Genomic DNA, 14081 nt, shown 5'->3' on the forward strand with positions numbered 1-14081 from the left:
CGCTGTCAAGTCCTGGGACAGCTGCCCAGGACAATGGTGGAGTCCCCATCCCTGGAGGGATTTTAAAAATGTGTGGATGCAGCACTTGGGGACGTGGGTTAGTGGCCTTGGCTGTGCTAGGGGAACAGATGGACTTGATGGTGTTAAAGGACTTTTCCAAGCCCAATGATCCTGTGACATTGGCCCCACTCAGTGCCTGCTACCTTGTGCACAAATAGCTAATTTCTGTGATTATAAAAGCTGACAACGTCTATTTAATAACAATTAATATTTAATCAGCATTTTCAGATACATATTTTTAAAATGCAGCAAGAAAGAGGTGGCAGTGTGTGTGCACAGAGCTCGGGCTCTGGGCTCCCCCAGCAGCTCCCTCTGCTGCCTGACCCCCTTTCCATGGCAGCAGAGCTCCAGAGGGGGGGAAGGAGCTGCTGAGCCTCTCCCTGCCCGGTGCCCTTGCCCTGCTCCCCCGCTCTGCAGGAGCAGCTGCATCCCTTAATTTGTTTGTGGTTAAACAAATTCCTTGCTGGAGCTACATATAAGGAGCTTGCAGGCCTGGAGCTCTAAATAATCCCTCCAATCCTCCTGTTTGGAATGATGCTGCTGTTGTTGCTAATAATAATTCAACCCAATTTATAGGACAATAACATTTATTTAGAGCATGAGGGATTCCACATTATACAAACCCTTAATTTTTTTTTTTGTTTCACTGGTCCATTTCTACAACAAATACATCAGATCTACTATATAATAAAATTATTTACATTTCCAAACAACATGGGGTTTGTTTATAAACCCTCTGACTGCTATTCACATACAGTACTTAAACAACAGCACATTACATTATTTTAATACCTAAAAATGACAACCCTGTATTCTAAATTGTTTATGAAAAGTGGAAACAAATAAATTTACAATTGTCTTCCCCTCCCCTTCCATTTCATACAAACACATTACCCTAATGTGCTAACCCTGACTTCACTTTGCAAATCCAGGGGTTTTAGAAGAACCCAGTTTTTATATCTATTTATCTGTTTTTTAGAAAAAAAAAATCATTTATTGGGAACAGTATAATATTAAAATTACTTACTGTACAGAATTTTATTTAAAAAAGAAAAATCACAGCTCAAAATTGCTATTGGTAAATTCACACTCATTTACAAGTCTCATGTTTCCATGCAGTAATTTACTTGGATTTTCTTCTTTTTGACTGCATTGCACTGGCACTCGTTTCTGAAATCAAGAGAAGAAAAGAAGCATGGATGTGCAGTCGGTAAGCCATTCCCCAGAGGGGCACAGATTGCCCTGCCATTGCTCCACACACACCCAGGCTGTGCTCTGCTGCATTTCCCCACAGCAGGGCAGCTCCTGAGCCCTGGGGCACCCTGGGCTGGATATTGGGGAAAATATCCAAACCCCCCAGGGCAGCCTGGGCAGGAGCCAAGGGTGTGGAATGTCCCTGTCCCCACGTGCTGCCCCCCACGTGCCACAGGAGCAGATGGGGCTCACAGCCACTCTGCATCCAGGCATCCCCAGCTGCTGAGCTCCCAGGAAATGAGTGTCTGCAGGTGCACTGACCACAGGAACACAGCTGATGCAGAAAGACACAAATGTAACACCTGCAGGGCCACGGTGACAGCAGATGACACCTCCAGTGCACTTACCAAGGCACTAAGTTTCCATTTCAAAACAAAAAAGGAGTAAGGACCAAAGGCATTTGCATCTTTAGATCTTTTTGAAAATGTGATTTTAAATGTTGGCAATGTCTCTTTGGCTCTTCATAGTGTTTCCCAAAAACTATTGCAGCTGTGTGTATTTTAAGAGTCAAAAGGGAAAAAAATTTCCAAGCCCATCTAAAATTAGAATAGCAGCAGTACAACTCCACAGCTGTTACATGTGGAATTAGAAAAAACAATCAATGTTTCAAAATTTAACAAACTCAAAGGTACAGTGAATGCTAAAAGCAGCCCTTGCTGGAAAAGTACTCCAAAAAGGGAAAACTCCACTAGAGTACCAATTTTCAGAAGTGAAACATCTCAGCAGGCTGGAGGGCAGCCTGGAGCCCCCCAGGCAGCAGCAGTGGCTCTGAAGCAGCCTCAGCAGCAGTTGTGCCCCCTTGGTGCTGCTCAGGGCTCAGCGTGGGGGAGCAGGCGTTGCCAGCAGCACTCAGCCCTGCCTCAGCCCCTCGGGAGCATCACCAGCAGCTCCCAGAGCCTGTGCTGGACATGGGCCAGGGCTGACCCTCCCTGGGTGTCCTCTCCTCTCACAGTGACCCTTCTGCCTCCTCCTTCCCCAGGCTGAGCAACCAAGCTCCTACTCCAGCTGGTCAAAGTCTGCTTCTCTCTCCCTGCTGATTTCTTTTTCCTAATGCTGACTTTAAACAGCCTCTATCTCGAGAGATAACTCCTCCCAGCCCCACATTCCTTTTACCATGGGTTAGGGGGTTTCTCAGGACACAGATAAAATAACGAGGGCAGGAGCAACCAAACCAGAATAATTAAGCTCTGATTCACTAACAAAAATGTACAACAGAGCAGGCACAGGTGACAAAGCAGGTGACACTCCTGCAGCCACCTCACTAATGTGCAGCTTGTCCAGAGCAGGTTTGGCTCATTGTCCACAGCTCAGGAGCAGCTGTGAGCTCACAGGGAAGGCAGCACAGCCAGGTGTCCCCTGCAGGCTGCACCCAAGGGTCCAGCAAAGCCCTTGGGCACTGCGGCAGCTTCAGATGCACCAGTTAAAAACCAAGGTTTTATTTACAGAGGTAAATGAATTACACAGTCAGCACAAACCCCTGTGAGAGTTTTGGTATTATTTGAGTTTGATGCACTTTCCTGTTCCCACATTTTCAGAATTTGAAGTGTCACTGGTTGTCATCTTTAGGTTTACCCAGTTCAGCGTGTGGGGCAGGTCACACGCTCCAGATCCCCTCAAATGCAGGCAGGGATTTTATTTACACTGGCTTCACATTTTTCAAACTTTTTTTCACAATCATGAAAGAGAATTTATTTTTACAATACAGACTCAGATTCTTCTGCACAGTCCTGCCACAAGAAGTAAATATAATTAAATTCAGCAGTCACAAAAGTGCAGAACATATAGGTCCCCTGTGTAATCTTTGGGAGTCATTGCACAATGACGTAAAGCTGGAATGCTTCTCTGAAACTCTGACAACACAATATTCTTAGCATCACACTTCAGTACCTCCAGTATGGAAATGGTGGCTGAATTCAACTTGACTTCCTTTTATAATCATTTTATATCAGTACCTCTTTGTTCTGTATATTATCTTTAAAATAGCGGTCGAGTGTTGCCTCTTGACGGTCTCTCTCTACTCTCTTGTATAACTTTGGTCCATCAGCATTTTTCTGACCCTTAAACACAAGAAGCTGACAGAATTAGCTTCAGCCTGGCACTGGGCCGTGCATATCACACAAATGCTGCATAATTGTTAAAGACTGTAACCTGGGTAGGAGTAAGGTTTGTCAGCACCTGCTAATGCCATGGGTTAATAACTTCAGGAGTTCAGATGTTGTTGTGAAGCAGAGCTGAGGCTCTGTGCTAGCACACAGCGCTCCCTGATGCTCCTGGCTGCCACCTCAGCAGCCTCTGGAGCGTGCCTGAACCATGGCATCTGACTTGGCAAGAACTGACCGTGCACTTGGGAAGACTTTCAGGCTTCAGGAAAAGGAAAATGTCACTTTTTGATCTCAGCACAGTCCTTCCAACAGCAACACATTTCTGCAAAGAGAATTCAACTAGGCAAGGTGCTGAACACTACGGTGCTGAGTGCTGCAGAAAACAAGTTGCACAGGTGTACCAAAGAGGAATTCACACAGCATTTACTGCCAGTGCAGACGTCGGGAAACGCTTCAACACCAACCTGTGGCTAAATCCTTGAAACTAGAGACAAAGCACCCAGGGTGTACGAGCTGCAAACCAGCGTTAGGAGGCAGCTACTGCCAGGGCAAAGGCTGGGGAAGCAGGTCAGGAGCTGCCCCCTCCCCAGGAAGGGGGGCTGAGCGTGTTACCTTTAGCTGTGCCGGACGCCGATGCGGGTCGCGAGGATCGCTTGCGCTGCCCGTTCTCTACAGATTCCTGGGAAGCGGCAGAATCCTCTGCTCTTGAATTTCTTCTACTTGGAGTTTTAGACTTTTCACAATTCTCTTTTGTCTCATTACTAATAAAGTGGGACAAAATATTTCTGATGAAGTGTGAGAAGAATTATGTTTTTCTATGCAAGTCAGACAAGCTGGAGGATGGCCCGACACGGGTGCCAGTTCCGGACTATTAGCACTGGAGACACGAAACGCTAGAGATACCAGGAGCTCTATCAGATGAAGAATGACCTGAGTAAGCCAGAGTACAGTCCATTTCTATCAAAAATTATCAGAGGATACAGAATTGAGAAGTCCTCAAAGAGAATATTTTCAACATAAGAAGACCAAGAAATTAGATGCATTATAAATTGTCTGCTCTGTTTTCCACAGGTGTCACCATTACTGAAGTCTAGGAAAAGCAAACAGGTTACATTAGAGACTGCTGCAGAATGGGGGTGCAGAGCTGAAATTGCAGATGAACATCAGGAGGAATTAAGAACTCTCCAGGGAGTATGTCAACTTTTGGGTTTGCTAAAAAACTTACTCCATTAATCCAAGTGATTTCTTCACATATTAAAAAAAAGTTTTTTAAAAACTTTCTTTCGGTTTTAAAGCTTGAAGTCAAAATTTTTTGGTTTTTTTTTTTTTTGTATCAAAAAGCTTTTTTTACTATAAAATAATAACTTTAGGTACTGTGGAAATCTGTTTCTTACTACTGAGACAATAAAGGGAGTGCTAAATTTTGTAATTAAATTCTTCTTTTATTTTATCTCTCTTAGCCTGTAAACTCATACTGAGTTTTGGGTGTTTTCTTCTTAATGCATTCTTGCCAGACAATTTCTGGTGACTAAGCAGTTTCAGAAGTTTAAACTAAACTTCTCTTGAGTGAATTCAAAGTTAAGTAATCAACTAAATAAATTATTCTGCTGATAATGGAAAAGAAGAAATCTCATTTCAGGCCCTCTGGGTGACAACTTGCAGGATTTCAGGAAATGCCTGAATCAGAGACTGAAGACACAGCACAGGGTGACCTGTGTGTGACAGAGGTCTCACTGCAGTGCCACCCTTCCGACAAGTCCTGCTTTGAGGGAAGGACTAAAACCACACAAACTTTAGGATTAAGTAACAGAAACCTGAAATAAAACAGTTTCTCAATTGAAGGAGAGACAAACATACTCAAGGAAAGACACACAGCAGAGGAGATTATAGACTGTAGATTATCTCAGATACAAAATACTGAAATCTATTTCCCTAAAATGGAGTATAATGGACCACCTACAAAGTGGATCCCCCAAACAGGTGGGTGCTCCCCAGAGTGAAGCAAACAGACATCAGCACCCAGAGTTCAGTCAGTACAGGTAATTTTTACAGATTATAGTTACTAAATCCAGAGCTGGGGTTGTCTCATAGGAACCAGCACATCACTTCCCTCCTTTTATAGGAGGAAATCAAATTACTCCAAGTGAAAATATTTCTAGTGGTTTATGGGTTGCAAGGTTCCCCTAAGGTTTTAAAGGCTTTTAATGGCTTTAAATGAGAGTAGGTTTAGATTAGCTATTGGGGAGAAATTGGCACAGGTTGCCCAGAGAAGCTTTTTCCATCCCTGGATGTGTCCAAACCCTGGACTGGGTTTGGGATACTGGAAGATGACCCAGCCCATGGCATGAATTAAGTTTTAAGGTCCCTTGCCACCCAAAGCAGCTGTGATTCTCTCAAGGGTTGTCCTGTATGGTTCAACATACCCAAAGCTGTCCATTGTATCAGCCATCACCAGACCCAGCCTGCCTGCAAACTTTCCTTCTTTTCCAGTCTTGCTCAGAAAAACATCAATCAGAAAAACTCTAAAAATGCCTTTGTGGTAATCTGATGTGCTGGGTGTCACACAGGGACACTTCATTTGGAGAATCTGCTCAGCTGCCAATGTCCCACCTTTAGCTTTTCAGAAAAATTCTACCCTGAAGAAAACTCACTGTGAAATTTCAGCTTGTCTCTGAAAGATGCCAGTCCAAATGAAGATAAATAGGGTTAAATATTCCATGCAGAGCCATTCCTGATCTGAGGGAATGTCAAAGGAAGGCACTGCCCCATCTCCTGAGGGACCCCACGAGGGGCTGCCCCTCTTGGCCCAGCCTGGGGGTCACTCCACCCACGAGGGCAGTGTCCCACACCTGGCCAGCTGTGCCAGCACCACCAGCCAAAATCCTCCCCAGGGGCTCCACTGCCACCTGAGGGAGAGCCTGGGGTGTTTGGAATCTTCCTACAGCTCTTGGAAACTGTATTTTCTTCTGACAGAACACAACCATTTGAAATATCTTTTAATTACCAAATGTCTTAACCAGGACAACCTGAAGTTTCTACCTGACTTTCTTATCAAGTTTTGGCAGTGTTAACAAGCAAATAGAGAAAAACTGTTGAAAACAATCCTCAAGGCAGAAGAACAAACTTTTGAAAGACTTCCTTGCAGAAAACAAAAATTCACATGACAGCTAAGTTGCACATGAAACATCCAGGCCTGAAAGGATGAGAAGAAACATTGCCCAAAGCACTGACTCAGGAAAAGGTTACCTTATATTGACTGCATTTCAGCAATGGTTTGGAATATTCAACTGGCCTGATTTCTTAGCAGGAAAGAAAGGATATGGCCAAGAAAATGAAAAGTAGTAGCAGAGGTTGAGCAATTAAGCAAAGAGAAAGGGACCTCCTCCCACGAAAGCTAGATCTACTCTGAATCTTACCTTTGACCAGCAACTACTGCAGCATTTGTCTCAAGTTCTACAAAAGAAAAAGATAATTTTAAAGTCTGCTGTAGAGGTACATACCTGCTGACAAGGCATGACTAGCTCATATTTCTCTATCACATATTAGACCTCAAGGATAAGCTTCTCTCAAAGCAAAGCAAGCTAAAATACCACATTGGCCAAGTGCTTGGTCTGATTACAGCCTTCAGGACACTGCAGTCAGCTAAGGCAGGGGAAAATTGAAGCCCTGCAGAAGAAAACTGTAGAGAAACTCCCTGGCTACACTCTTCTCCCTTCTTAAACTTCCATTTTAGATAGTTTATTTCCACTAAACCTTCTAGGTTTTATTTATTTTTAAAAAAGTACCCTTAAAAATACCCATCTGGCTCTATAGTACATGTAAAAATTTGCCTTAACCCAACTGCCTCTCACAGCAATACCTTCTAATGACAAATTTCTGAAGCCCAATTGCACTTGCACAGAATTGGAAAATATCTCAGTGGAGATGATGCAAAGAGAAGTCTGACCTGTTTTCTCTCTCTCTCTTGTGATTTTTACATACAGGTCAGGTTTCCTTTGGAGTCTTCACCTCAGTAAACAGCTCTCCTTTTCAGCACATAAAATGTCAAGTCTTTTTACTGTCTGCCTTTTAATTCTCTCCATATCCTTTGTTGAGAGGGAAGACCTGTACCTAAACACAGGTCCCCTCATGAGGAAGTGCCAGAGATTGAGGGATTAACACTGCAATGTCAGGGAGGAGCCCCCTGTGCTTTGTGTCACTGCCCAGCTCCATGTCCCCACCAAACCTGGGGCCAGTGGCACAAACTGGGGCTTGGCCTTTGACAGCAATTTAGCCCCCAGTTTGCCAGAGTGTGAATAGAGGCATTAAAAAAGCAAGAGAATGGGCAATGTCTGTGCTCCTAGGATGAATCTGCAGTGTTGGAACATCAGCCTCTTCAGTGTAAAGGGATATAGCACTGTCTGAGAAAAACAGACGTCTTGGGGACTATGAGCAATGAAAGGAGTGACCTTTCTTCCCACCCAGAATTTAAATTGGGTGATAATCCAATAGCAAACAATGGACAGCATCAGTGCTTTCCCCAGCAGGAATCCCCAGTACAGTCACAGCAGCACATGGCAATGAATCAGGTGTGAAAAAACAAGGGTGTATGACCACCTTTGTCTTAGTGGAAATTCAAAGAAAACCATTTTGTACAATTTTTACTTCCTGAAAACCCTATTTCCAATCAGACTAGAGATAGAAAATAGATGGAGAGTGGCACTTCCCATAAGTAAGCCCACATCTATCTGTTTTCCCTGCTCAGCCTGGGAATCACTTTTTTAAAACACCCCAGCACTGATGGTGAAACACCATGATAATAAATGGGAACAGCATAAAGTCACCAGCCAGGGCTCCATCCTGAAACACTGCTGGGAGAGCATTAAGAGTTGAACACAAAAAAAAAGGATTACCACTCTAAAACACAATCCCAGCCCAGCATGAACATATTTCTATATTCAGAAGGGTACAATGAAAGAAAGACCTTTCTTATTAGCTCAGCATAGAACTTCCATGTATGTACTCTTACAAATCCAGTGCCTCCAATTTAACACTAAATATCTAAAATCTTTCTTGGGGATTTTTTCATCTTTTACTTGACCCCATCCTGAATCTCCCACAAGGCTTTGGAGACTTCCAAAGCACAATGTAATTAGCAAAGTAAAACAATCCCAAAAGCACAACTAATAATAAAAACCCCTCCCCAAACCCCAAAATACCCAGTGTGTTAGTGACCACTGAATATGCATTCAAACAAATACATTTTCATAAAGGATTTAGTTCACCTCATTCTGCTTTTCCAAAGGAAGATTTACCTGTTCTTTGAACAGTACTTTCTGCTGTTGCAACTGAACTTTTTTTCTGTGTTAAATGTTGAGAGGATGCTAGAATAAAAGTGGAAGGAAAAAACATTATTGTCAAAGGGAGTAAAGGAGTTCCTGTTGTGTGATCAGGCTGGTACAAAATGCTCTCTCTCCCTGACTTTGCCATTTACAGATGCAATATTTTTAATCTACCCACCAGACACACCTCCCCTTTTAAAAACAAACCTTGGCAAAGCTATCCCAAGCAAGTTTTCTCAAACTAGAATGAGTGATGAAATGAAGTATCATAAACAACATTTTTTAAGGTAACAGTTTTTCAGCAGACTGTGACATTAAAGGAAATCCTAAAATTTCAATAGTTTAGTTTCCTTTTTTTTAATGTTAATTTCAACAGAGATTTTGGGGGGAAATAGTATATTTTTAATGAATCAGTGCCCTCACTCTTTAAATTAAAGTGCACAATATGCTCCAGAGTTGCCCTTGAAGGTCTTTGGCAATAAGATGATGACTTAACCTTTCTTAGGTTGCCAAGTAAAAAGATCAGGCGGAAAAATAATTTTTGTTGGGCTAATGTTTTCTAGTCTTCAATGTGATAGTGAACTTACAGAGAACAGGAAGACAAGAAGTGTAACATTCCTGCTTAAATAAAGACCATCACTTCCTAGAAAGCCAGAATTCCTTCTGTGGAGCTCAAAGGAAGCTTCCACTTTCCAGTGCCATGCAGCTACAACATCCAGCAGCCGTGGGGAAAGTCACACTGAGCTGAAGTGTTCAGTTCCCCTGACTTCTGTGGATTTTATCATCCATGATTTTATCTTCTGTGTCCAATTCATGTTGTAAAGCACAACACTCACACAGCTCACTTCAAGAGTGATAGGTTTATGTCGACACCAGATTCAATAAATTAAAAATAGCATCAAGAAATAGCATCAATGTAATGTATAAAGTCTGCCAGATGCACAAATTAGAATAGCAAGGCTCAGATGTAAAGGTATTTTATGTTTTCAAACTGAAGGCAGTAAATGTTTTCATTAATTTCTCCAAAATGAGCATTTAAGTTTTTCCCTAGACAAATGGGGATTTGGTGTGGGTTGTTTTTTTTTTCTTCTGCTCTGGATGTTATTCAGAAATTTCCCTAGAGGATGAAGGTGATTCAGAGAGGAAAACAGTATTATTAGGATTAATTCAAACTATCATAATGAATTCAATAAATTGAAATAATTTACAAAATCAAAAGTCTGTGGCAAGACTAAAGCAGAATATCAGTGTATCCTCAGGATAAAAGGGACCCTAAGTATTTGTCATTACTGACACACCCACTTTGCCTCCTTGCTCCCAACAGTTACACGAAGTTACAGAATCATACGCTCATGACAAATACCCCAGTGGAGCAGTAAATGGAAAGTGAGAAAAACCATCTGGAACTGGAATCTTGGTGAACACAAGCCTGTGCATCACTCAGCTGTTAGAGACCAAAGAGCAGCTGCCAGCCTGGGCTGCAGCTCCGGGGGAGCAGCCCCTGGGGTGTCCCGCAAACCTGGGGATGTCCCAAAAACCCGGGGATGCCCCACAGCCTTTGGGATGTCCCGCAGCCTTTGGGATGTCCCACAGCCCCCGGGATGTCCCGCAGCCCCCGGGATGTCCCACAGCCCCCAGAATGTCCCGCAGCACCCGGGATGTCCCGCAGCCTTTGGGATGTCCCACAGTTCCTGGGATGTCCCGCAGCCCCCAGGATGTCCCACAGCCCCCGGGATGTCCCGCAGCCTTTGGGATGTCCCGCAGCCTCTGGGATGTCCCGCAGCCCCCGGGATGTCCCGCAGCCCCTCGTTCCCTCCCATTCCCGCACTCACCTGCGCTCGGCAGCAGCTCCGGGGGTGCTGCGGGTTTCTCCTCGGCCGTGGCGCCGCCGCTGGGCTCCGGTGCCCCGCCGGGGCTGCCGCTGTTGGCACCGGGCCCCGCGGGTTCCGGGGCTGCCGGGGGCGCTCCGGCCGGAGCGGGGGCGGCCGGGAGCGCGCCGGGGCCGGGAGCGCTCGGGGGCGCGCCCGGGGACGCGCAGGAGGGAGCGGCCGCCGCGGGGCTGAGGCTGGAGGGGCTGGGCCCAGAAGTGCTCGGCTTGGTTCCGCTGCCTGCCGGAGGGGTCCCGCTTTTGTTATCGACTTCTGCTGGGGCTTGCTCTGTTCCCAAACTGTTCGGGACCGGCGTTTCTAGTCCCTGACCTTCTGTTTCTCCATCCAAAGCGTACTGCTCTTCCCCCTTCTCCAGAGAGCCAGTGACCTTCTTGCACGCTTTAGTCAGCAGGAGCTGGCCGATCTTGTCTACCTTTCCCTTGCCCTTGGTGGATGAAACAGGACTGCGCCTGTTCCCAGAGCCCGGGCTGCCCGTGAGCAGAGAGGAAACGACAGGTCCGGGCTGGGCTGCGGGCACAGGGCCCTGCTCAGCCAGCCCTGCCCCTTGGGGAGCCTCCTCCGGGCCCGAGTCCTTGGCCTGCTGAGCAGGGAGCTGGGACGGAGCGCTGGAAGGAGCAGGAGAGGAAGAAGGCAGCTGGACAGGAGATGCCAAGGGGTTCAGAACGAGTGACCTGCTGGTGGGAATACTGGACACAGGGCTGCTGGAGGAGGTGCTGGGAGGAGTGGGCCCCGAGGAAAACTTGATATTCTGTGGGATATGCAAAGGACCAACAACTGCCACCGACTGAGGCATCAGACTCGAGTTAGATGTCATGGGGGCTGCTGGAATGGTGCTGGACTGAGAGCCCTTCATCACCTGGATGATGGAGGATGAGTTTATAAACACAGGGGTGATGAACTGCGGCCGGGCGCTGGACTGAGGCGCCGACTGTCCCTCGGACACCATCACTTTGCTCCCCACGTTGGGCATGGTGACAACAGTGGACACCAATGCAGATTGCAAGTGGGATGGCAATGGAGCTGATGTGTTAGCAGCAGATGTAATGGGGTTGGAAGTCACAAAAACTGTTATCTGGTTGGGAGGTAAAGGACCTGAAATAGAAGAGCTAACAGGCCTCTGCACAACTGGAGGAACACTCTGTGACACACTTGCACTTACTTCTCCCAGTTCCTGGGGCCCTGGATTTGGACAGGGCTCATTATTTTGAGGCAGGCTAAGTGAATTAGATGGGTCCTTGCTCAAGGATGAATCCTGCAGTGGAGGAATGACAGCTATCTTCTTTAGATCCTCACCAGTGGGGACTATTGGTGCCATCTCAAGACCAGTCAGCCCAGGAGGCTTAATGGTCACATTAGGAGCTCCAGAATTGTCAAGAAGTTGACTTAGAGAAGTTGGTGCCTCCCTCATGGCTGGAGATACCATGGCTTTACTTTCCTCCATGACTGGGAGCTTAGTGCTGTCTAAGGCTTGCCCATCTTTTTTTGCCTGTTCCTCAGGAGCCGGTGCTTTCATTTCTGGAGTAGGGGCACCTTTCAATTCCATACTGGGCTGGTCCTTGCTACCTAGGGCACCTTGTGCACTTTGACTCTCAGTCTCTTGAGGCACACTAAGGCTCTCCTTATTGTCTTCAGGAACGCCAGTCACAGCAGGTACAGACACTGTGGGATTCTGGTTACTTAGCATGGAGTTATTTTGAAAACTTGTGGTCACGGGTGTTGGCAAAGAAGAGGGACTAGCCATCATATTTCTCTGTAGTTCCATGTTCTGCAAGAGAGATGGATTCTGCTGAGTTGTCAATGATAATTTAGCTGCTTTTGAATTCTGTCTGCCAGGGCTTGGTGTAGTTTTCCTGCTGGATCCTGGACTGGACCTTCGACTATTGCTTGGGCTTGCTCTCTTTGTTCCTCCAGTGTTGGTTTGTTTGCCCGAATTCATGACCACACCTTCCAGCTTGTGTGACTGTGAGGCAGTAAAACTGGACTGATTGTTAATTGTGAGATTTGATGGGGCTTGTCCAATGGCCTTTAAAGTAGTGGGATTCAGACCCTGCTGATCAAATCCTCTATTGAGATTAGGCCTGGGAGGTAAAGGAATATTGATCTGGGGAGGGAACAGACCAGCAATAGAGGCATTGAGCCTCTCTGGAGACAGGCTAATTTCTGAGGGCTCTGTGCTGGGGGGACGGTTATTGGGAGTCTGAGGGTAATATGGCCGTGGGCTCGCTCTGTTTGGGGTTTTAGGCCTTGATGTTTGTGATGGGGCAGCAACATTTGGAAAATGGTGTGTAAGAGCACTAGACAGAGAACTAGACTGCTGCTGGGGACTTGCACCTTGGGCAGCTGAAAGTGGGGATGGTCCAGGCTTGGGTCCTGTCATCATTAATTGGTTCTGTGAAACGACTAAATGAGATGTCACATTATTCTGAGCTCCTGATGTTGGAGGGCCCTCAGCTCCACCTCCTTCTGGAAGAGAGGATACTGCTGACACCTCTCTGAGGGGCGAGCTGGAAGGATTCTGTACGTTATCTGGATAAACCATTTTTCTTGCATTGTTCCCCAGAGGAGGGTTGCCTGGCAGGGCCATCCTCTGTTTGTCAGGAGAGGGAGGCACGGGCCCAGGCCCCTGGAGGTTCACCATCACTGGCATGTTCCCGCTCTGCTGCATTGGCATCCGCTGGGCATCCGCGCTCAGGGGCCCCCGGGGAGGGTGAACCCCCTGGGGCACAGGCAGCCTGACTGATTTGGGATCCTGCTGCATCATCAGCATCATCATCATCTGCTGCTGCTGCTGGGGTGTCTGGGGGGGAGCCTGGCCCTGCTGCGGGGCTGCCTGGGGCTGCTGCTGCTGCTGCTGCTGGGGCTGGGGCTGCTGCGTGTGTGCCATGAGCTGAGGGGGCATCTGCTGAAGTGGCCTTTGCTCCACTGGCTGGGATGGGTAACCTAAGGCAACAAATGACACATGGTTAAAACCAAGCAAACACCAGAGGAAGCACAATTTCTGTAACAAACAGGATTGGATAGACAGTACAGCATGGAGCCTGCTTATCTTGGATGAGAGCCACATTAACAAAACAGGCTTTACAAACAAAGCTAAAGATTTTACTGATTTCATAAAAATAGTTTTACTTAATGTAACATTTGCATGAGATTTAACTGGAGATCTCTTACTATGCTGTATCAGCTACTAACCCAAGTTCACACCACCTGACAAGTGTCTGCAACTGCCCATGGGCTTCCTTTCACTGGGAAATGCACAGTTGGGCTTTCACTAATTATTACTCCTTAAAACTAACTTCAGAATTTGACAGCCCCCAAGAGTCATGCACCAGCACACCTGCCACAGACCTGACATTGTCTGGAGTATAAAGTAGAATCTGCCATGTGTTACTTGGCCAAAAACACGCTAAGAATTCCCTGTGGTTTATTACAGAAATCCTATTGTGGACTTCAGATTT

At 46.2% G+C, this 14081-nt stretch overlaps 1 protein-coding gene across 4 annotated transcripts in view; it reads right to left on the reverse strand.

The window, feature by feature from the left end:
* Window positions 1–629: 629 nt before the first annotated feature.
* NCOA6 (nuclear receptor coactivator 6) overlaps window positions 630–14081 on the reverse strand; it is a 45887-nt gene continuing 32435 nt past the window's right edge. For 2 of the 4 annotated variants that reach the window (XM_064730312.1, XM_064730313.1), the window contains exons 12-16: window positions 10570–13566; window positions 8711–8779; window positions 6833–6869; window positions 4029–4177; window positions 630–1230 (exon numbers count right to left, since the gene is read on the reverse strand). In XM_064730312.1, coding sequence (XP_064586382.1) covers window positions 1184–1230; window positions 4029–4177; window positions 6833–6869; window positions 8711–8779; window positions 10570–13566 — 3299 coding nt within the window. In that variant the 3' untranslated portion in view covers window positions 630–1183. Of the gene's footprint in view, window positions 1231–4028; window positions 4507–6832; window positions 6870–8710; window positions 8780–10569; window positions 13567–14081 lie in introns of those variants that run through there. The other 2 variants (XM_064730314.1, XM_064730315.1) reach the window with 2 other exon arrangements.

The sequence above is a fragment of the Zonotrichia leucophrys genome, chromosome 20 (genome assembly GCF_028769735.1).
Source record: "Zonotrichia leucophrys gambelii isolate GWCS_2022_RI chromosome 20, RI_Zleu_2.0, whole genome shotgun sequence".
In the NCBI taxonomy this organism is placed as follows: domain Eukaryota; kingdom Metazoa; phylum Chordata; class Aves; order Passeriformes; family Passerellidae; genus Zonotrichia; species Zonotrichia leucophrys.